The sequence below is a fragment of the Haliotis rubra genome, unplaced genomic scaffold (genome assembly GCF_003918875.1).
Source record: "Haliotis rubra isolate DU_JTF1 unplaced genomic scaffold, ASM391887v1 Scf1049, whole genome shotgun sequence".
NCBI lineage: Eukaryota > Metazoa > Mollusca > Gastropoda > Lepetellida > Haliotidae > Haliotis > Haliotis rubra.
The window spans coordinates 162,782-184,971 of record NW_025764947.1 but is presented as its reverse complement, the minus strand read 5'-3'; the positions used below and the strand labels follow the sequence as shown (position 1 = coordinate 184,971).

Genomic DNA, 22,190 nt, shown 5'->3' with positions numbered 1-22,190 from the left:
AATTCACAAAGACTTATTGTTTCATTATACATTTGTAGTATATCTGTGACCCTTCAATGTCATCTAAAGACAGTTATGTAACTCTGTCACAATACTGTGTGTCAATAGCAAATACTCACAACACTCAGGGCCTCCTTACGAACAAAGGCTCTCATTTATAATTATCATATCCAGAACCTCAAGGGTTGGGGCGTGTGTGCGTCATGCTGAACAGACAAATTAGTAATTATCTTCAGGCACTTACGTTTTGAATAATTTGAATCCAAGGTGCTACGACTGTCAGTTGGTCTGAATGTAGTCCCACATTTAGCCTCAAGAAACACAAAGGTTTTCTGTCACTGTTAGACAACCAGATATTTCTAACTCTTTGTTTCACAAGAGTTATAATTGTTTTACTTAGGTATGATTCCAATTTCTATTAACTTCTGTTAAATTCTATATCAGCTCATGATTTGAAAGTTAAATTCATTTCCCCATTGTTTGCCACATGTTTTCGAGTTATTTATACTTCACGTCAATCATTAGATGTATGTCAAAGTAGTTTTGGCTTGTGCTGAATCTTGGATAACTTGACAATCTTTATTTGGAAATGTGGTTTTGGCAGCTTCTGTGCATAGCAGTAGTTGAAAGTGGTTTAGGTATTATAAGTGGTTTAGGTATTATGTGTTAGGAATGTGTGCAGCTAAAAATGACTCAGAAGAGTATAGAATAATTCTGGACATAGACATGGGGTCCTGCCAGATGCTGAAGGAGAAGGAATAACTTATATGAGACTCACCTGTAAATTCATGTTTGTGTGTGATTTTCAGAGGCATCTGAAGCAAGTGAGATCATATGCCACTGCCAACCTCAGTTTGGTTATAGGCAGGGTTTTACACAGACATCTAAAAATGAGTCATGGTGACTCACAATATTTATTTTTGGGAGTCATTTTCAATATTTTGGAGTCATGAAAATTTTAATATTTCTTTGTGTTAATCATTCTCAGTATGTAACACTATGTCACACCACCTGAAACTACAGCACTGTTCAATTCAAACAGCCAGAATTACTGTCTCCTCTGAGTTCTCTGGAATAACCTGACATCTCTGTAAAAGTCAAACTATCATCGAACCATATCATTTTTTGCTTATTAAATCGATTTTATTGAACTGAATTGTGAGGGCCACTCATAAAACTTGCGTCAAGCTTGACTCGTATGATAATATTTTGAGAGTCGTTAACAAAATTGTTGCGTCAAATACGCAGGAATCACGTGTCATGTAAAACCCTGTATAGGTTATTGGCAGTTGTACATAACACAAAGTATAGGACTGAAGCTGAATCCACATGTGTGAGTATGTGATCTCACTTGGTCCCAAATGTCTCAGGAAATTACGACCAAACTTCACCTTACAGGTACATCTCACAGGATCAAACTAAAATATTAAAATGTGTGAAGAAAAACTAACACATGCAAACAGAAATTCAATCCATCAGAACAAATCTTTGAGAGAAAGTTGAAAATTAAATGGAGTTTGAAAAACAATTCCGAATCCTGTGCTACAAAAAGTAGTTCCATGGGGAAGGATGCTTGAATGATGCAAGTGAGCTTAAGACATACAAATACACACAGAAGTCTGCAGGTGTATGTTATTTATATGTGGGATAAAACATAGACCCTACAATGTGCTACAGTGTACCTTAACTTCAGAAAACTAGCACGTTGGTCAGACTAGCTTCAACCCTCAGACATGCATTTGACTGATATGCAGTTGTAAAAACATTCTAATAGGTCTCCTCTCATGATTCCTCTTACACAATGTACAGATTTACAAATAGCATTCACAGATGCATTCATAGGTGCATCAGATGGTCACTGTTTGGGTTGGTTTTGCTGAAACTGCACTGAGTAGGAACCACTTGATGGATCTTGTTGAAGGTTGAAATTGTCTGTAGACATCCCAAACGGTTTCAGAATCATGTTGCCCAAGTCTTTCAACTTTCCTGAAATGTTAAAACAGAAGAAATCTGAGACAGTAACATAAATCAGAGGTTGTTAAGATCTGCCAGCAACTGAATGAAGTCCTCCAAACTGGATACATTGTGCATGTATGTAGTATGCAGAAATAGTATTTTATGCTTATCCTGTTTTATACTGTTTGCTGTCTTCCTAAAGTTGAGATACAATGGAAACATTGTGTGTGATGGAAACAACACACACACACACACAGCCTCACATGTGACCAGGCAGCTAATTTTGTAGGGATATCATCTCGTTTTCGATCCGTAGGCCTTGATGGCGTCTAAAAAATAGTTTACGTGGTGAAATCTAACTTTGATTGAGGAGAGGGTGGTTCCGTCGTTACATCCCTTTCCTTTTACATGTATATAGTACTAGGGTAGGGTCTAGGTGCCTATATGTCTTTCTAACGCTGTTTCTAAGCGTGACATGCCCCTGTGCTTTAGGCTATGACTAAGGGTGAGTATAAAATTAATATTTTATTAAAAAATACACACGTTTCCTACTCCTGACTCATACTATTTGCTTGAATCTGTCGGCAGGTAGTGGGCAGCCACCTAATTTTGAATTCATGTACCATTCATACAACCCTTGAGAACTTCCAAACCTCTTGAATCTTGATGAAAAAGGGTACCACCTTCTTTTTGAGATAAAAAGAAGTAAATCATAATGATTTTCTGGATTTGTAGGACTTGCATAGTACATGTTAGTAGGTGGTACACTTAACTGATGCTTTGAATTACCCAGTAAAACAAGTGTTTTTAAAACCATGAATAGTGCATTAATAAGTGTACATTGGAACTGACAAACAGAAACATCAAACACCATGATTCCAATCAGTCACACAATTTAAATCATTCCTGTAAACATACCCAACATTTCTGTCTTCAGCTTTTCATTTCTCTCTTTTATTTGGTCAGCAAGTCTCTGAAAGAAAATAACAGAAAAAAACATGCTTACAAGCCACTACACAAGAACAGCGTCAACCACACAACATATTCCACATCACATTCTTCAGTATATAGCTTGAACATTATCAAGGGGTTGGTTTTAGAACATATCTAAATTCGTGACTCTTGGGCTTTTGACCTTGTCAAACAACAGCTGCACCATTATTGTTTGGGATTTTTGGACTTAGAAACACTGAGCAGCCAGACTTACAACAGCGGAATGTCTCGCAGCATGCTGGGAAGGATCCAACTCTACTGCTTTCTGAAAGTCTGCCAGAGCCTCATCTAGCTTATCTGTCCTCTCGTACAGCTCAGCTCTCCGCAGCAAAGCCTTCATGTAGTGGGGGTGCAGCTCCAAGGCTTTGCTGCAGCTCCTGATGGCATCTTTATTGTCATCCTTGAATCAGAGTAATCAACATTTATATAAGACCTACCTACAAACATTATAGTCGGACAAAAAGTGATTTTTGTAGTGAGTAAATGAATGGTATTTTAAACCAATACAATACTTAGTATGACAGCAGACTGAAACTGAGTAGTTCTTTATACCATGATCAGGCAATAAACTGGATTGGGAGACAATATAACTTCGAACTGAGACTGGGCGATATAAAAAGGAACCAAAACAACACAGAGTATGCTCAATTTGTTAAAAAAAACATTGTTGAAGACAAGTATCACTTTGTTCCTACACAATTACTTGTACTGTTTACCAACAACTATTTAGCAATGCATTTACACCATTTCTATGGTAAATGATATGTTGTGAATGTTCTCTCTCCGGATAACTTTGTAATGTAGAATGGGACTGTGGCCTACACTACAAAAGGAATAAAATATCTAACGTATTCGGTACAGAATACTTATCCTGCACTACATATTGCCTTTTATTCAGTTTCCTGTGAAAACATGACTGGAAACATCAAGAAACAGAAGTAAATACAGTATGTAATGCAAAAGTAAACGCTTATTTCGCTCTTTAACTACACTAATGAATGTTGTTTATCAGTATAAATCTACATATTTTGCAAAATATTTAATGGAATTCAAAGATTGAACCCGTAAACTGAAGAATTACCCATAGCCTTATGCTATCTCAAACTGCGCTCTTTCCCTTGTTCATCAACCTTGGAGGGGAAACTACAACAAATGTTTCTAGCCTCTTGTATCACCCTGCCCAAGCAAACTCCTGACCAATGTTGTAGCCTCAAGTATCACCCTGCCCAACTCCTGACCAATGTTGTTGGTAGCCTCAAGTATCACCCTGCCCAACTCCTGACCAATGTTGTGGGTAGCCCCTGCAAGTATCACCCTGCCCAACTCCTGACCAATGTTGTGGGTGCCCAACTCTGCTGACCCTGACCAATGTAGCCCAACTCCTGACCAATGTTGTACCACCCTGCCCAACTCTTGACCAATGTTGTGGGTAGCCTCAAGTATCACCCTGCCCAACTCCTGACCAATGTTGTAGCCTCAAGTATCACCCTGCCCAACTCCTGACCAATGTTGTGGGTAGCCTCAAGTATCACCCTGCCCAACTCCTGACCAATGTTGTTGGTAGCCACAAGAACTCAAAACATGTGTCTTGTCTTGGCTGGTCTTGTAGCCAGAGCCAACATTGTAATCTGTACAGTGGGATCGGTCAGGCAGTTGTCAATCAAGAGAAATATTTTTGATATTTTAAATATACAACTATTGTAAAATTTTCAATATTTTAAATGTATCTTATCTCCTGTTGTGCGGTTACCCCTCAGTTGAATAGAGGACTGACCATTAACCCCAGTGTGTAGGAGGACGTCTCAAAGGAGGCTGACTCAGAACTTTGATCACCTAATGAAGGCTGTCGACATAATTGAAGACATTGGGTGCAACGTTTTATGAGATTACCGGTACATAAGTTTGAAAAGTGGTCAAAGTGTCATGATGACCTTGAAAATAAGGTCAATGTCACCCAAATCGACTGGAGTCTGCGTAATCCCCCAGTGTAGGCTTTCATCCAATTTGAAGACATTGGGTACAACAGTTCATGAGATATTACGCTAACAAGAATCTGGACGCTGCTGAATACATAACGTTCTGCGTTGCGTCAGGGGACAACAACAAACATGAGGAGAACTTCAGTATGGAGTCACATGATCAGCGAAGCAGTATGCATGCTTTGCATGGACTTCTTGTGACTGCCTACAACAATAGCTGGGTCGGGAAACTATTGTCAAGGTTGTTTCCACTCCATCGTTGAAGAACATGGGCAAGTGCACAATGTGAGATAGAATAAGGATAAATTAATATTACCTTAATTGTTAATTCATCACAAATTGCAAACTCATACACTATTAGGCAGGACATATCTGAAAATTGTTTGAAACACAGCTTGTAAATAATCAAGTCAAGTCAATAAACAATATCTGGACTATCATTCACGTTACAAAATGCAACCTCTGCTTTAGGACTAGTATTGGATATGGCTGTAACGATACATTGAACTATCAATGGATTGCAATTGTTGAGCCTCCGATAGCAATTAATCGATGGTAGAAACAGAACAACTATTGATGTTTCCATAGCATGGATGACTATTGATAGTTTATTAAAGGTCACATGCAACCAAAAAATCAAACATAATTAAAACACAATTATCACTTCTTCATGACATATAATATGCATTGCTGATTATGAAAAAAACAAATAAACAAAATTATAAGCGTATAATCGCAAATCAAAAGTGCAATATTTTGTACTTGGGTTTACATCCCACGAAACTAAGCAGCCGGGATACCGAACCCAGTCAGAGCGGGTGGGTGTACACTCAAGTGTAACGGCTGGTTCATTAGCAGATGCCGTCTTCACGGCTCATTGTGTGTGTATATATAGAGATGTTGGGTTTTGTGAATACATGCTCATTTTTTGTGTATAACATTTTGCAATCAACAGACATCATAACATGTCATGTGTTCAAGTATCACACCTGCCTGTCTCTGTAATTACATAATGTGACAGAGACCGAACTCGGGCCATAAATCAATGCGTGTTGTTTATGGTATATAGCCTGATTGGTGTTAAGTTTAAATTGCATGTGGTCAGTGATCGCAGTTGTGTATTGAATATTGTCATTAGCAGACAGGCAGGCAGACACACAGGTGTCAATAAAACAAGACATTGAGTTTTGTCTGTGACAGCGACATATCTATATCACAGTTAGAAATTGTGTCAACGCTAAATAATGACATTGCTTTTAAGTATCGAACTGAGAAAGTGACTCGGTAAGAAGAACGTGTGGTGAAATAGACAAATGAAATTATATAAACAGTTTATTTACTGTCATAACATATAAAAAGCTCGCCCTGTGAGATATCAACAAAACATTATGAAAATAGCTCACACCAAAGCCTTCACCGAGTATTCACCAGACAGCCCGCTTCCAAGTTGCACGAACCTATTTCACTGCGCACGTGCTATGAGCGCAGCCCAGCTGTTGAAACCCGTACTCCCCAGAAAAGTCTGGGGAAAATTAGTGAAACGTTTGAAATCCGATTTCGCGCGGGTTTTTTCATCGCGTTATTTTTCAACTTTATAAGTTGAATTTGCATTTTTGACGATTTGTTTCGGTAAGTCCATACCGAAAGGTATCAGAATCTGCAAAGTTGTGTTTTACGTTGCATGTGACCTTTAAAATATTTCCAGCATTAAATACAGGAAGTACCAGATTTATTCACTCTGATTTAGAGTTCTCCACCCTGTTACCTCTTAAACAAGTAGTCTATTGCAATAGTTGGTCGCAATAGACTATCGCTATCGCAATAGTATGTTGCAATAGACTATCGCTATCGCAATAGTATGTTGCAATAGACTATTGCTATCGCAATAGTTGTTTCCCCCTCAATAGTCACCCCTAGTATTGGATACGTTTTACTTGACAAATATACCTAAGTATATTTACCAGTTTCATTTGACATGCTGCCTTGTTGGAGAACATGATTGACCTCTCTCTCAGGAAAGACAGGGGACAGATGTGTAGTGCCTCCGTGTACAGCCGAATGGCCTCCTTGTAGCTCCCCTCACGGAACGCCTGGTTCCCCTTCTCCTTCACCTCCTGGGCCTTGTTCTTTTGTTCCTGAGACATTAGAGAAAAGTAGGAACTGACAACAAATAGAACTGTTTACAACTAATTACACTTTCAAAAGAATCTGTGCTGTTACTGGATGTCATCTATCAGCCAATGTCACAATGTAAGTAGTGCAGCAGACTTCTGCTCTAATGATCATGCTGACGCAGCATACTTATAATGCATATCCCTGGGTGTGCAAGGTACTTTACTCAATTTGTATAATTAGAGAATGCAATATTTTCCATCTGATCAAACATTTGTGTTAGTTTCAGTCTGCACAAGCAAAATGGTTAAAATCAAATGGGAGACTGTAGTTACAATGAAAAAATGAAAATACTAATCATTACCAATTTCTCATCATCTGAAAGACTTTCTTCAACTTTCCTCCTGCATTCTTCATCATCAATTTCTTTCTTTTCCTTTTCTTCATCTAGTTCCTCCACTTCACTTCCATCACCCTGAGCACCTTCTGCATTTCCATCCCCAGAACCTCTCTCTCCACCCTCATGAACAGCAATGTTTTCCCCACCACAACACACATCATCAAATTCTACATCACTCCCATCATCTGCAGACATATATTCATCGTCACTTTCTATTCGCTGATCTGAAAGTCTATCAGAAATTTCTGCCACAGTTGCACCCCCTGTCCTTTTACACACTTCTCCACTCTCTTCAACGGGTGTTCCGATTCCATCCGAGTTCCCATGAATGTCAATAAATTCCTGTATTCTTTGATTATTTTGAGAGTTTGTGTCACCCTGCGCTAACAGATCCACAGAATCATCAGCCTCATCTTCACAGCACTGTTCTCCCTCCATCTCCACACACGAACCAGTCAGGGAGGTCTCTAAATCATCTCCTTTCTCTTTCGACATCCTATGAAATCTGTAATGGAAAGATTCTACAGTACATGGGAAATATAGAATGTAATATGTTTCTGTAAATTGATATCAGTGTTTGCCCAAGGCATAACAATGTAGGAATCATCATGACTCCCTGATGTCACGAGAGGGAGTCATGGACATGTCTTTGGGAGTCAACTTAAGTTTGGAACTTTCATCAAGACATCAACTGTGATTGTTTATTAATGACAAACAACAAGGTAAGGCAGGCCAAAACATCCTCGGTCAAAAAAACCCCTGTCATCTCAGTCATCACACAGAAACCGAAGTTCAGATTATCTGAACTAAGGGCCCAGTAGCATTGCATCAACAATGACAACGCTTCTAAATTCACTGCGTATTTGAGATAATTTGTGCGTCAAATATGCAGGTTTTCTGCATCATGGCAAACACAGTGATATTATCAATCTAAATATATATACAATGTGTGCTGCAGTAGTAATGGGGGGGTGGGGGGTGGGGGTGTACTGCCGCAGATACGGCTTAGAGGCTTATTTGTGGGAATAAAGCCTCCCAGCCCCCCTTAAAAAAATAGCAAGAACCATCCTTCGATGTGCAAGTTCAAATAAAAAATAGCAAAAGCCCTCTGTGGCCACAACCCACGGAGGGAGAAATTGGTGTTTTGACCAGAGACCCGCCTGGTCCTTGGTCTGATGATGTTTGTGGTGCGCTGGTATTTCTCCCGTGGGGTTGTGGTCGACTGAGAGCTTCTTGTCTTTTTTTTCCGAACGGTAGGCTTCGAACCTCGTTGACAGAGATGCGCAACTCTGCACCTTGATCGTACCCAGCAGTTGTTCGACTGAGCCACAGACGACCTGATAGCCGAGAGTGCTTTTTAACGGTGTATCCTGAGATTGCACCATCCTCTTAAACCGGGCTCCGTCTATAGTAGCGCAATGGATGTCTGAAACCCGTCATTCCACTTCCGCTTCAATACTTTGTGCACGTTTGGTGGCTTTTTCACCTCGAATCCATGTCTCATAAAATACAAACCACGATGCCCGTGTAGTTTGAAGAAGCGCTGAATCACGATACATTGGTTTGTGAGCAGCTGAAAAAAATTGCAGAGGCAACAATCCATTATTCATCTTGAGCTGGGGTCTGTCTATACTAGCTACAGTAGCGCAGAACCAGTCTTGCTCGCATCATGCACGTTTGGTGGCTTTTCACCTCGAATCAAGGTGTAATAAAATACAATCCCGATGCTCTTAGGTAGTCTAGACCCCGATGATGACGATGCATGCGTCGATGGACGCTGAAAACATGTTTAGAAACCACAATCGGTTAATTTCAAATCGGATTACATAAGCTCGCAAAGCGTATGAGCTATATATAGCTTGAATGCACCGTCCCTGACAGAGTGAGACTGCCGGTCTGAAGGGAACGGAATTTATTAATGGCATAAAATGGTTTGCCCCTTTCGGCTTCACCACGGAAAAAATCGTATACTTTAATCATCAACTGTTTCACGTCAGCATTCAACTTCATTTTTCATCAGGCATGTGTATCCCATGCACGACGAGATAGTGGCTGTTTCGTTTCTGCGGTTTCACCCCGCCGCGACAGATGACAACTTTTGCGTTTTCAATGATGATAGTTTCTTAAAGAACTTCTTTGGTGGAGTCCGGAAAATTTTCAAATATAAGAAAGTTGTTGGGTATTAGTAAATGATAAACATGTGTACTATTTATATCTATGTGGCAATTTTGTACAATGATTAAATTTGCAATTCATCGGTCCGTTTCTCAAATGGACTGTAGGTCATAATGACATCTACAAAGCAGTTTAACGTGCATCTTTTACGAGGTCTTTGTTCTTGGTCAGGAAGGCTTCAATGGTTTGTTGTCGGCTTGTTCTATGAGCTTTTTTTTCTCGTCTTCGCTGAAGTCGGCGGTTTTCCGAGTCTTGGTTCGAATCTCTTCCTTCATGCGGTGGTACTTGGCGAGTTTGGCTAAATTCAGGCGGAACTCTTCTTCGGAGATTTTACTGTTCGTGAGCGCAGATGAGACGCGATCGTCAATCGTGTTCAGCTTGGCCGGCCAGCACTTTCGGATTTAAATCGTGTTTAAGGCCTTCCATTGCAGACGACACGAAACGAGTTTAAGAGCTATTCCCGCCAGTCCCGATACTCCAGTGGCTACTTCTAACCCGATGACGATGGGTGCAGCCACGATGGTCGACAACAAGCCGATGACCCATGCCAGCGACCACGAGAGATGTGTCCACGCCGTCGATGGCATTGACGGCCTGATGGTACTTTTTGTGCAATCTGAGTGGCACGTCGCGTTCTCGTTCCAGTTGGCATTTGATGTTGCTGATCTGTCGCAAACAAAATCCATCCACGGTTTCGAGCGTTTGAGCCACGTCGTCCATGGCTGGATACAATCCCATCTTGAACTATATATATATATAGTTTACGAAATAATATTTAATTGGTCCTCCGTCAATCGTTGATGAATATACTTTAAGCTGATGAGGTACACGTGTTCAGGTGCATAAATCTGGTTGCGTAAAATTTCATCTCCAATAAAAACCTAGACTCCCTCGAGGCGTGTGGTGGAAGCTGTTCCTAGTTATAAATAAATATGACAGCGTTGATTTTTATGGCGATCGTGCCAGCATATGTTTAACCCAGGCAGAAGTCACACCGTTGTCCGGTGGCATTTCCAAGAACAACATCGATAATAAGGGTAGAACCTGGTATCACAGTGTCTACGAGTCTGGGACTTCACTATATCGTTTTAAATAGAGCCATTTCGTTGTGTCTTCCGAGTGAGGGACTAGCATATAACCCGTTTGATCTGGTAATGGTGGTGCGTACATTCCCTTTTTATGAAACGGAATAAAACTTCCCAGTAGAATCCCATTGCTTTTCCCATAGTTCGAGGATATTATGATCCTGATCCATGACGAGATAGGGGTAGGTCAGGACGATATTGATGATCCAGTTCAATTCGACGATGACTTCTCGACGTTGGTACACGTTGTTTTGTAAGTGCAGGACGTACAAGGCATTTTCCGTACCGGGTTCATCGAATCCTCGCGTGTCCCCGAGATCGGAGAAAGCGAGATGGTGAAAAGCTGCGGTGTCCGCGTTTGTCATGGTATATATTAGAGAAGAAATTTTAATTGGTTTTTGGATAATTTTTCGGCCATGCATTTCAAACCATCAGATGTATGTAATCGTGTAGGAAAATTTTCGTGAGCGATATAGTGTTTTCCACGATGACGTTGACTCCCTGATGACTGGTGAAGGCATCGATGCCAACCTGTACATAAACGGAGCAAACGTGGTATTGGTGTTGTTGGGTCCACTGGAGTTTGATGCCTTTGACGATTTAGACATTACCAACCAGTGTTTAGCCGAGTTAGACTTGGATGATCAATGTGGATTGCGCCGGCAGATTTTGCAGGATGTCGACCACGCTGTCGAATTCTGACACTAACTGCAATGTCGCGTTTGACGTCTCAGGCTCACTCGATAGGAAGTGAGCTGTGGGTTGCGACAGCGTGCTGACGACGACGCTGCGTCTTTGCGTCGGGACGTAAGCCACGATCAGCGTTCTATTGTTCACGACTTTCGTGAGGTGGTGGTCTTTGTTTTCCGTGAACAGGTGGGGAGACTCTTGCGCGATGTTGAGATTCCAGTCGATTTGAGAGGGTACAAACACCTATCGATGGTCTTTGGTAAAGACGGACGTGTACGGCGTGTTAGTGGCATTGCGAACAAGATTGTACTGTGTGTTTTTTAAGAGACCTCCGGCTCGACATCGTCTAAATCTCCTAGGTTACCCCCGCCCACTTCGACGCGTATGTTAATGTTGTTTTTGAGTTGCAAGGCATACAGTCTGCCATCGACGGGGGGCTCGTCGAAGCCGCGCGTGTCCCTGAGGTCGGAGATCGCTAGGTTGGCACATTTTCTCGGTCACATTCCCAGACCCGAAGCTTCAGTCATCGTTGTTTGATGTGCAGCGTCGCGCTGATGTATCTTATATGAATGGGTTTTATGTCTAAAACTGATAGTTTCAATTCCGTGATGTTGCCTCGAGTTAATTTCTTGTACAGCAAGGTCGAAAACGATTCTGTTCTGCCATCGTTGTACTTTTCCGTTTTCATCGTTTTTTTCGAGCCCGTGACGGTGTCTCGAGGTGCTGTCTCGTAAGTTGCCAACCCGAGTGTTCTCGCCAAGGGTCGACCTAGTTTGATGGGTTGGTCTCCGTTCGTCAACTTGAGCGTGCCATCCGACTCGTTGAGTATAAGACTGGCTCCGACGGGTTTAAAAATTTCATTGTCCAGCATACACACGCTATAATAACCGTCAGTCAACAGGTGGCGGCTATTATCGATACACAGCTTGTTGTTGTTTCTCTTAACGCTGATATTTGACCACCGCAGGTAGTAGGTGAGATCGCAGAGCGCGACCTCGAGTTCCCCCGACGTGTTATCGATCGCTTGCAGCAGTGGAACGGGTTCGCCGTTCGTGATTCCAGGGAGCGTGACGTATATAGTGAAAAAATATAAACGTAATTATAATAATTCAATATGGCTACACCCAATTACCAGCCTGGAGTCAATTATCCTTAAAGCGATAATTTAAGTGCTACTGTTCTCACGCACATGGAAATCGTGGTGGATGCGAAGGAGGGTTCCCATTTTCGAGCTCGATTATGGAAGTATGTTTTTGAAAAGTATAGGCTTTCGGTCACGAACGTCAAGACAGTCCACGCATGGTTTAACAACCCGATGCAATTCTGGCAGAATCAATTCAATTTCGCCGTGTGGTGTGCGACGACCAGGTGCGGAGTGACCTTGAACGACACTCGTCTTGATACGCTGAGTCGGTCCGTGTTCTATTTCCGCGTGTACTACCAAATCAGACGCATCCTGAAAGAAATCAACACCCCGATTCCGCAGGACAAGGCGTGGAACGCCACGAACAATCCGTACGATCGACGGGCTTACGAACGGATTTGCGACGATTTCAAAATCGATCCAAACACGGATTGGCGTTTGCAAGAAACAATTTATCCTGGACCGCGTCGAAATGGTGCACTTTCGGCGCGGCGCCGTCACGGGTTGAGCGCTTCGATTCAAACGCCGCGTGTGAAGCTGCTGGTAGCGTAGTCACAAACGCACCGCATCGTGGGTCAAGGGACAGCCTACGACGCGCAGAACCAGTTTGTGTCGAACATTGAGGACGCCATCGCCAGACTGGTGGATTTACCGAGTGCCATCCGGCGTTACCAGGACACCGGTTACCGGTCGAAAATCGACTACTTGTTCGGCATGGGAATGTACATGGCTCCGAGTGAAATACGACTAAATATCCACAAAGTGGTGGGCTACAACAATGAAATCGTCATCGCGACCGCCGATCAAAAGGTTGGCATCAATCACGATGACAACGTGAGTCGAGTCCCACCACCCACGCATACCGGTGAAACGGGGATCGTGACGCCGCCACCAGCACCAGAGCCCAGCATTCAACCATCACTACCATGCGAGGAGGTCGAACATCAGCAACACCTCGATCGCAAAACGGCGCTCGTGGTCGGCAGGATCCGATGTTCGGACGGTAGCATCGAGCACCTTGAGCCTTATTTCCGAGGCAAGCAGGAAGTCGTACTTCAACCCGACTCGATCCCTTCGACCCTCGATAAGTCGTTGCAACACGTACAAGAATCATTGGAAAAATTTACCCATAGAGGCTCCGGATGGGTGGTGGACAAAATCGATACCATCTACTTAGATATAGCGAACTACGTACCGTTCAGAGGCGGATCATACCTAGATTTGCCTCCGTATTACAAGAATAAAAAAAGCAATCCTGAACGATAAAAACAAGGACGATCACTGCTTAACATGGGCGCTGAGATCTGCCTTATTCCCCGCCAATTCTAAAGTGGCGAACAGATCTTCAAGCTATCCTGCAGATCTTCAAGCTAACTTGGACGGTATAGACGCACCCACACCCATCTCTCAAATGACGAAGGTTGAAAAACAAAACCGTTTAGCCATCAACGTCTTCGACCACGAAGGCAATACGACAATGGTGCACCGCATCAGCTCCAGGCCCGATGATGTGCGCAGAATCAATATATTTCTCATCGAAAAGGCGACCGGTATCACTACGCGTGGATCAAAAGTCTGAGTCGGCTGTTGTACAATCAATCGAACCACAAGGAAAAGAAACATTTCTGCGAACGATGCCTGCACGGGTACAGTCGAGAAGACCTGCTGGAAGCGCACCGGGAGGATTGCCGAGGCGTGGGAGAGACGGCCATCCGGATCGACATGCCTCGAGAACATCAAAACATCATAACGTTCATCAGTCGCAAACATCAAACGCCCGTGCCTTACGTCATTTACACTGACTTCGAAGCGCTCATCAAACCACATCGACCACAACATGCCGTCCGACACGAATCGCAGTTTCACGTACAAAACACAAGAACACCAAGCCTGCGGTTCGGGTAAGTGGTCGTCCGATGCGACGGACGAACGAACGCTCCCGTGATCTACCGATGTCCCGACACAGCCGAAACGTTTCTCACGTTCTTACAACGTGAAGAGAGAAACATCAGGGAAGACTTGTCGGACCCTGCCGCCATGGATATGACGCCAGAGGATAAACTCACTCACGAAAAGGATAAGCATTGTCGTGAGAGATCATTGCCACATCACCGGTCGATACCGAGGTGCCGCCAAAAACGCGTGCAACCTCCAGCTTAGAATCGATCCCCAAACCCTCCCCATCCCCTCCCCATCCCCGTGGTGTTTCACAATTTGAGAGGGTACGATGCTCACTTGATCATGCAGGCCATCTCGAACATCGAGCGGAAGTTAACGTGCATCCCAAACAACATGGAAAAATACATCTCGTTCTCGCTCAACGGTCTGAGATTTATCTATAGTGCTCAGTTCTTCCTATCATCGCTTGGTCACCCGATGCGTCGACTCGACCTCTGCTGCTCAAAAAGGACGTGTACCTGTACGAGTACATGGACGATTGGTCTAAGTTCGACGAGACCTAACTACCTCCCATCGACTGCTTTTACAGCGGCTTAACCGACTCCACCATCTCCCAGGACGATTACGACCACGCCCAGAACGTGTGGGAGAAACTGGGCTGTCGACATTTGGGCGATTATCACGACCTCTACTTGAAAACGGACGTCCTGCTGCTGGCTGACATGTTCGAAACGTTCAGAACAACGTGTTTGAAACAGTATCAACTTGACCCTGCCTGGTACTACACCAGCCCCGGTCTCTCGTGGGATGCGCTCTTGAAGAAAACCAGAGTTAAACTGGAATTGCTCACGGATTACGACATGCACCTGTTCGTCGAGAAAGGCATGCACGGTGGGATTTCCATGGTCTCCAAACAGTACGTGAAAGCCAACAACAAATACGTGGAAAAGTACGACTCGAGCAAGCCCACCAACCACCTCCTGTATCTCGATGCCAACAACCTGTACGGCTGGGCCATGAGCCAGTCTCTTCCTATGGGAGGGTTTGCGTGGTTGGACGATGAGAAATTGATATCATAAGCATCACACCGGATTCGAACAAAGGCTACATCCTTGAAGTGGACTTGGACTATCCCGCGGCATTGCACGTTGCTCACAACAGCTATCCGCTGGCTCCCGAGCGGTTGGCTTGGACCGAGACTGGATATCGGACTATCAACTAACGTTGCTCGGGAAAAATAAGCTGGCCAACGTGAAAAAACTCGTTCCGAACTTGATGCGCAAGACCAAGTACGTGGTGCACTATCGGAATCTGCAACTGTACTTGTCGCTGGGCATGAAGCTTACCAAAATACGTCAGGTGCTGCAATTCGATCAAAGTCCCTGGATGGACCCTTACATTCGGCTGAACACCGAGCTGCGAAAAAAGGCGACCAGCGATTTCGAGAAAAACCTCTACAAACTAATGAACAATTCGGTGTTCGGCAAAACCATGGAAAACTTGAGAAAACGGGTGACGGTCAAACTCGTGCGATCTCACGAGGAAAAAAAACTCAGGAAACTCATAGCCAGCCCGGCCTTCAACCAGAGCAAGCTATTTGATAACGACTTGGCAGCGCTACACATGAACAAAAGCCACATCAACCTCAACCGACCCGTCTACGTGGGGATGAGCATTCTCGACCTCTCCAAACATCTCATGTATGATTTCTACTACAACGAGTTAAAAAATCAATACGGCGATCGATGTGCTGCACATGGACACGGATTCACTGCTCATGGAAATTCATACCGAGGACGTGTACGAGGACATGGCGAAAAACATGCACCTGTACGACACCAGCGATTACCCCCAAGACTACGCCCTACACAGCACGACCAATAAAAAGGTCCTCGGCAAGATGAAGGACGAATGCGCAGGGACACCCATCACGGAATACGTCGGGTTAAGACCTAAAATGTATTCGATTAAAAGAGCCGATCACGACAAAATCCGAAAGGGGTCAAGAAATATGTGGTGAAACACCACATCAAACACACCCTCTTCAAACAGGCTCTCTTTGATAAACGCAGATTCAAACACCTCATGAACGTGTTGAGAAGCTACAAACACAACATCTACAGCATCACTCTCAACAAAACGTCGCTGTCGCCCATGGATACCAAACGATGGATTGCAAACGATGGCATCCACACTTATAGCTATGGGTACCAACAGTAGGCCTCGACGCATTGGCAGTTTCCGAGACCCCCAATAAAGGAAACTTCACTCAATGCGTCGAGACAACTGAATGAACGATAGCGTGTATACATCATGGAGAAGGTTTACTACAGCCCTCGGGGTTACTGGAGAGGTGTGAGCGCCATCCCGAAGCTAGCCAAAGCGGCTCGCGTCTCCGAGGATACCGCCAAAGATTGGTTTAAAAAACAACCCATCTGGCAAGTGTACCTGCCGGCTCCCCGATACTTCCCGAGAAGAAAGTTGACATTTCCATACCCAATCGTACCCATCAAGCCGACCTCCTGTTTCTCCCACACGACAGGGTGAGAAACAAAACGTACAAGTACACCCTGACCGTCGTGGACGTTGCCAGTCGCTTCAAGGAAGCGGAGCCGTTAACGTCCAAAGATTCGAGTCAAGTCGCTAAGGCCTTAGAACGTATCTACAAACGCAGTCGCTTGACCAGGCCGACCGAATTACAAGTCGATCCCAGACGCGAGTTCATGGGAGCCGTGTCGCAGCTGTTATCAAAGCATAAAGTCCAGGTGAGACGAGGCGTGGTCGGAGCTCACCAAAGCCAGATTCAACAGGACTTTAGCAGAGCGATTGTTCGGACATCAGTATGCCTAAGAGATGGCCAACCCAGAAAAACAATCGACGGAATGGGACGTACGCTTACCGCGAGAGTTGTCGGCGATCAACAACGAAGTCACTCGACTACTCGATAAAAGACCCGTCGAAGCCATTCGAATGAAATCCGTGACGATTGAATCGGCTGCGCCATCACGTCACGGTCAAGAGAAAAAACTACCGGACCAGGTCATCGTGAGGTATCTGTACCAGCCCGGGTGAACTCGGAGGAGGGAATCAACGTCGCGCCACAGACCCTGCATGGTCCGTTAAAACGTACCACTTCGACCGAGTGGACATCAAAGACGACGAACCGAATCTGTATTACTTGCAAGACGGACCGGGTAGGGGATTCGTCCAAGAGGAATTACAAATTGTACACGGTATTACCCCAAAAATAGAACAAACAAAAAAAAATTCAGTCTGGGATTCGAACGCTAAAACTCTATGTCCGAAGTCCGACACGTTCCCTTCAGACCGGCAGTCTCACTCTATCAGGGATGGTGCATTCAAGCTAGATATAGCTCATACGCTTTGTGAGCTTATGTAACCCGATTTGAAATTAGCCGATTGTGGTTTCTAAACATGTTTCTAAACATCGTCATCAGCGGGGTCTAGACTACCTAAGAGCATCGTGATTGTATTTTATTACACCTTGATTTGAGGTGAAAAACCACCAAACGTGCACGAGGCGAGCAAGACAGGTTCTGCGCTACTGTAGCTAGTATAGACGGAGCCCAGCTCAAGATGAATATGGATTGTGGCCTCTGCAATTTTTTTCAGCGTTCGTCGACTAATGTATAGTATTCAGTGTTCTTCAAACTACCTACGGGCATCGTGTTTGTATTTTATGAGACATGGATTCGAGGTGAAAAAGCCACCAAACGTGCACAAAGTATTGAAGCGGAAGTGGAATGACGGGTTTCAGACATCCATTACGCTACTATAGACGGAGCCCGGTTTAAGAGGATGGTGCAATCTCAGGATACACCCGTTAAACCGAGCACTCGGCTATCAGGTCGTCTGTGGCTCAGTCGAACAACTGCTGGGTACGATCAAGGTACAGAGTTACGCATCTCTGTCAACGAGGTTCGAAGCCTACCGTTCGGAAAAAAATGACAAGGAGCTCTCAGGGAGAGCGCAGTCAACCACAACCCCCGGGAGAAATACCAGCGCACCACAAACATCATCAGACCAGGGACCAGGCGGGTCTCTGGTCAAAACACCAATTTCTCCCTCCGTGGGTTGTGGCCAAAGAGGGCTTTTGCTACTTTTTTATTTGAACTTGCACATCGAAGGATGGTTCTCGTTATTTTTTTTAAGGGGGGCTGGGAGGCTTAATTCCCACAAATAAGCCTCTAAGCCGTATCTGCGGTAGTACCCCCCTTCTATTACAATCGCAAATCAAAAGTGAAATATTTTGTACTTGGGTTTACTTCCCAAGAAACTAAGCAGCAGGGGTACCGAACCCAGTCAGAGCGGGTGGGTGTACACTCAAGTGTAACGGATGGTTCATTTGCAGATGCCGTCCTCACGGCTCATTGTGTGTGTATATATAGAGATGTTGGGTTTTGTGAATACATGCTCATTTTTTGTGTATAACATTTTGCAATCAACAGACATCATAACATGTCATGTGTTCAAGTATCACACCTGCCTGTCTGTGTAATTACATAATGTGACAGAGACCGAACTCGGGCCATAAATCAATGCGTGTTGTTTATGGTGTATAGCCTGATAGGTGTTAAGTTCAAATTGCATGTGGTCAGTGATTGAAACTGTGTATTGAATATTGTCATTAGCAGACATGCAGGCAGACACATAGGTGTCAATAAAACAAGACATTGAGTTTTGTCTGTGACAGCGACATATCTATATCACAGTTAGAAATTCTGTCGACGCTAAATAATGACATTGCTTTTAAGTATCGAACTGAGAAAGTGACTCGGTAAGAAGAACGTGTGGTGAAATAGACAAATGAAATTATATAAACAGTTAAATCGGTTATCTACTGTAATAACATATAAAAAGCTCGCGCCGGTGAAATATAAACAAAACATTAGAAAAATAGCTCACACCAAGCACCGCGAACCTATTTCACTGCGCATGTGCTATGAGCGCAGCCCAGTTGTTGAAACCACTTCAATTCCCCCAAGCTCTGGGGGAAAGTTAGTGAATCGTTTGAACTACGATTTCGCACGTTTTTTTTCATCGCGTTATTTTTCAACTTTATAAGTTGAATTTGCATTTTGGATGATTTGTTTCGGTAAGTCCATACCGAAAGGTATCAGAATCTGCAAAGTTGTGTTTTACGTTGCATGTGACCTTTAATGATGTCATTATATTAGGCAACACTTTAACATGAGAGTATGGTTGCAATAATTAAATATCAGTGCTTGGTCATCTCGTGATCAGTCCCCAGTTGTTTACACTGATGCGCCAGAGCAGTATTCATTTTTCTGTATAAAACTGAAAACCCAAAAATTTTAGATTCTCCTCTATATATATTGGAGGAATTCATGATATATTTTGAGATAGCTGATCCATAACCTAAATCCTAACAAACCCCAAGCATCATAAATGGGTGTATGAATTGGGAAGAGCTGCTTGGTCAAAATGGCATGCTAGATCAGTGAAACAAGAGACACAGTCTGCAGGCTTGCCAAAATACAAGTGACCAAGGGGGGAGGAAAATCTCTCAAATGACATTACATAATCAGACCACAAGATAGAATCAAGTTCACAGAATATACAGTAATTTGCGATGTGGTGAAACATATACATCAATCTCCCAATTCAGCTTATCATCAGATGACAAGAATTCATGACTATACCCCAAAACACTAGAGAAAAACCAGGAAGAGAGAATACATGGGTGCTTGATCAGAAAAGGGTTGTGTAGTTCAACTTCCCTTCACATTTCCATTTGCTGTTAAAATAACACAGACTTCCGATGGAAACAGAGTGATGAGGATCTAACTTAGAGCAGTGGTTTTGTTGGTAACAAACAAAAATTAGGAAGGCGTTTCCTATTCTCGCCGTACTTACGGATATCGGCTGAAAAAATAACACAAACAATCCTTATCGTATTAATGCTTGTTGTATTTAAATGAAGGGCCTTCTCCTCTAACACCTACATCTATCAGCTGCCAGATCCATCAGGTGAATTACCACTTATGAGCCCGGTGATAAACAATGCCATCCGCCATTGATTAAACGAGCTTCTCCCATTCTCGTGGTATTACCAGGAATTAACATTATTGAGTGTATGTAAGAGCAATCCTGCCGGAAAGGGCGGGAAAAAGTAATGATTTGTCCAAGTTGGTATAAACTCCCCAATATTCGTGACACTGCAAGATTTTGATCACTCACAGACTTGGTCCACTACCTGGTTACCAGTCGGTGATGTAAACAACCGCTAAGTTTCGCGCATCGGCGATTTCGGCAGAAAACGTGTTTACCACGATATAAGGAGATGGACCTATATATCATATATAAGTAATTCACTTCAGCTTATTTGATTGTTCAGCTTTTATTATATCTGTAATCAAAAGTATTCACTGTGAATGCTCAGTTCCTGACTCTGTGGTACCCTGGCTCTGAAGTCTTTCCTTTCTAACAGGGAAGGCAGAAATATAAACGTCAATCATGAAAAACAACAAGTTTAACTGGAGCAGTGACTCTCATGACTGCATTGACAGTGACTGAATGACTGTTACTGTTCGTGTCATGAAATTTTATGAAGTAAGATGATCTTATCAGACCCAGAATAATTCTGTTGTAATGATGTTCGGAATCATCAATACCCAAACACAAGTTATAGTTATACATATGTTTAAAGTGAGCACAGATGCAACCAAGGTTAATACCTGAGGTTGCACCGGGTGCAAGTAGTTTTCCTTATATTGAGCCCTGATTTAACAACCTTCAATTTCTTAAATTGCCTCACTAACTCTGAAGGGGTCGTCAGCAAGGGTACTAAAGATATGTACCCCAGGTATGTTTCTTTAAATACAGAAAGGTACCAAAAATAAAGTCAAAATACAAAAGCATATCCGGTACCATTAACACACCCTGCAATACGCACCAGCAATAAGATGTTTGCTAGTGGCCGTTATGGTTTGCTATGTACAGAGTAAGGGCTCGCTACGGCTGAATAACATTAGTTGCGTCAAGGTGACAGGTACATTTTATCATATTTATACGCTATATTGTAAAAATCTTGTCAATCACCGGGTAAAACTTCCGCCCGTATCCCCCTTAAATTTTAACGATGAGGATTGAAGTTGGATATGTCTTCCAGTATGTTCAAACACAATTTCAGAAACATGTTAAACTCATTCTTATCAGGTGAGGAATATGTATTCAGGTGATATGATTTGACTAGAATGAACTTTAGGGGGCATACGGGCGGAAGTCTTTCCTCTAATGCATCTGATACAGTTGCGATCAAGAAAACGGTGGACTCGTCCCCGGGTTAAGTTTCAGTATATATAGAAACGTACCTGGAGTACATATCTGTGGTACCCCTGTCGACGACCCGGTCAACGTTTTGTGACATCTGATAGATGCCAAATAGATTAACTAATTGTAATGAGTAATGATACGGCAAAATTCTTACTGACGTAATTCAACTGTGTGCAGCGAATTGGCCTAATCTTACGGAACAATTTTACTGTATGCTGGTTCTCGGCTCCCTTTACGCACATCTATTACGATTTGAGAGACAGGACCCAGCTTATTTTCCCTGCACATACGACGGGTCTCAAAACCAACCATTTCATATATTCAAATAGTTGTATTGATACTCATCCAAACACATTAACTAAGCAAGTTTAAGTCCTTTTAAATATTAGAGATATAAACATAGGCAGTTCAGAGGAAATTCAAATAAATCCTGTCTATAT

General features: G+C 43.2%; 1 protein-coding gene across 3 annotated transcripts; it reads right to left on the bottom strand.

Moving 5' to 3' along the window:
• Positions 1 to 1,618: 1,618 nt before the first annotated feature.
• On the bottom strand, positions 1,619 to 22,007 carry LOC124275565 (tetratricopeptide repeat protein 1-like). 3 transcript variants are annotated; one of them, XM_046711160.1, is made up of 6 exons: positions 21,905 to 22,007; positions 7,405 to 7,945; positions 6,890 to 7,063; positions 3,164 to 3,349; positions 2,875 to 2,929; positions 1,619 to 1,986 (listed from the first exon to the last, which is right to left on the bottom strand). In XM_046711160.1, the coding sequence occupies exons 2-6, from the start codon at positions 7,933 to 7,935 to the stop codon at positions 1,856 to 1,858; spliced, it is 1,077 nt and encodes a 358-aa protein (XP_046567116.1). In that variant the 5' UTR covers positions 7,936 to 7,945; positions 21,905 to 22,007; the 3' UTR covers positions 1,619 to 1,855. The 3 variants fall into 3 exon arrangements, with proteins under 3 accessions (XP_046567116.1, XP_046567124.1, XP_046567106.1); XM_046711168.1 differs by having other exon boundaries at positions 21,960 to 21,994; XM_046711150.1 differs by having other exon boundaries at positions 21,789 to 21,922.
• Positions 22,008 to 22,190: the final 183 nt, after the last annotated feature.

What these genes read in the sequence shown, in the direction of transcription:
- LOC124275565 (XM_046711150.1), bottom strand. Translation starts at nt 21,844, where the DNA reads ATGTCACAAAACGTTGACCGGGTCGTCGACAGGGGTACCACAGATATG. An exon ending in TTTCAGATGATGAGAAATTG is followed by an intron (nt 7,064 to 7,404) that starts GTAATGATTAGT and finishes CTAATGTCTCAG; the next exon opens with GAACAAAAGAACAAGGCCCA. An exon ending in CTGCGAGACATTCCGCTGTT is followed by an intron (nt 2,930 to 3,163) that starts GTAAGTCTGGCT and finishes ATTTTCTTTCAG; the next exon opens with AGACTTGCTGACCAAATAAA.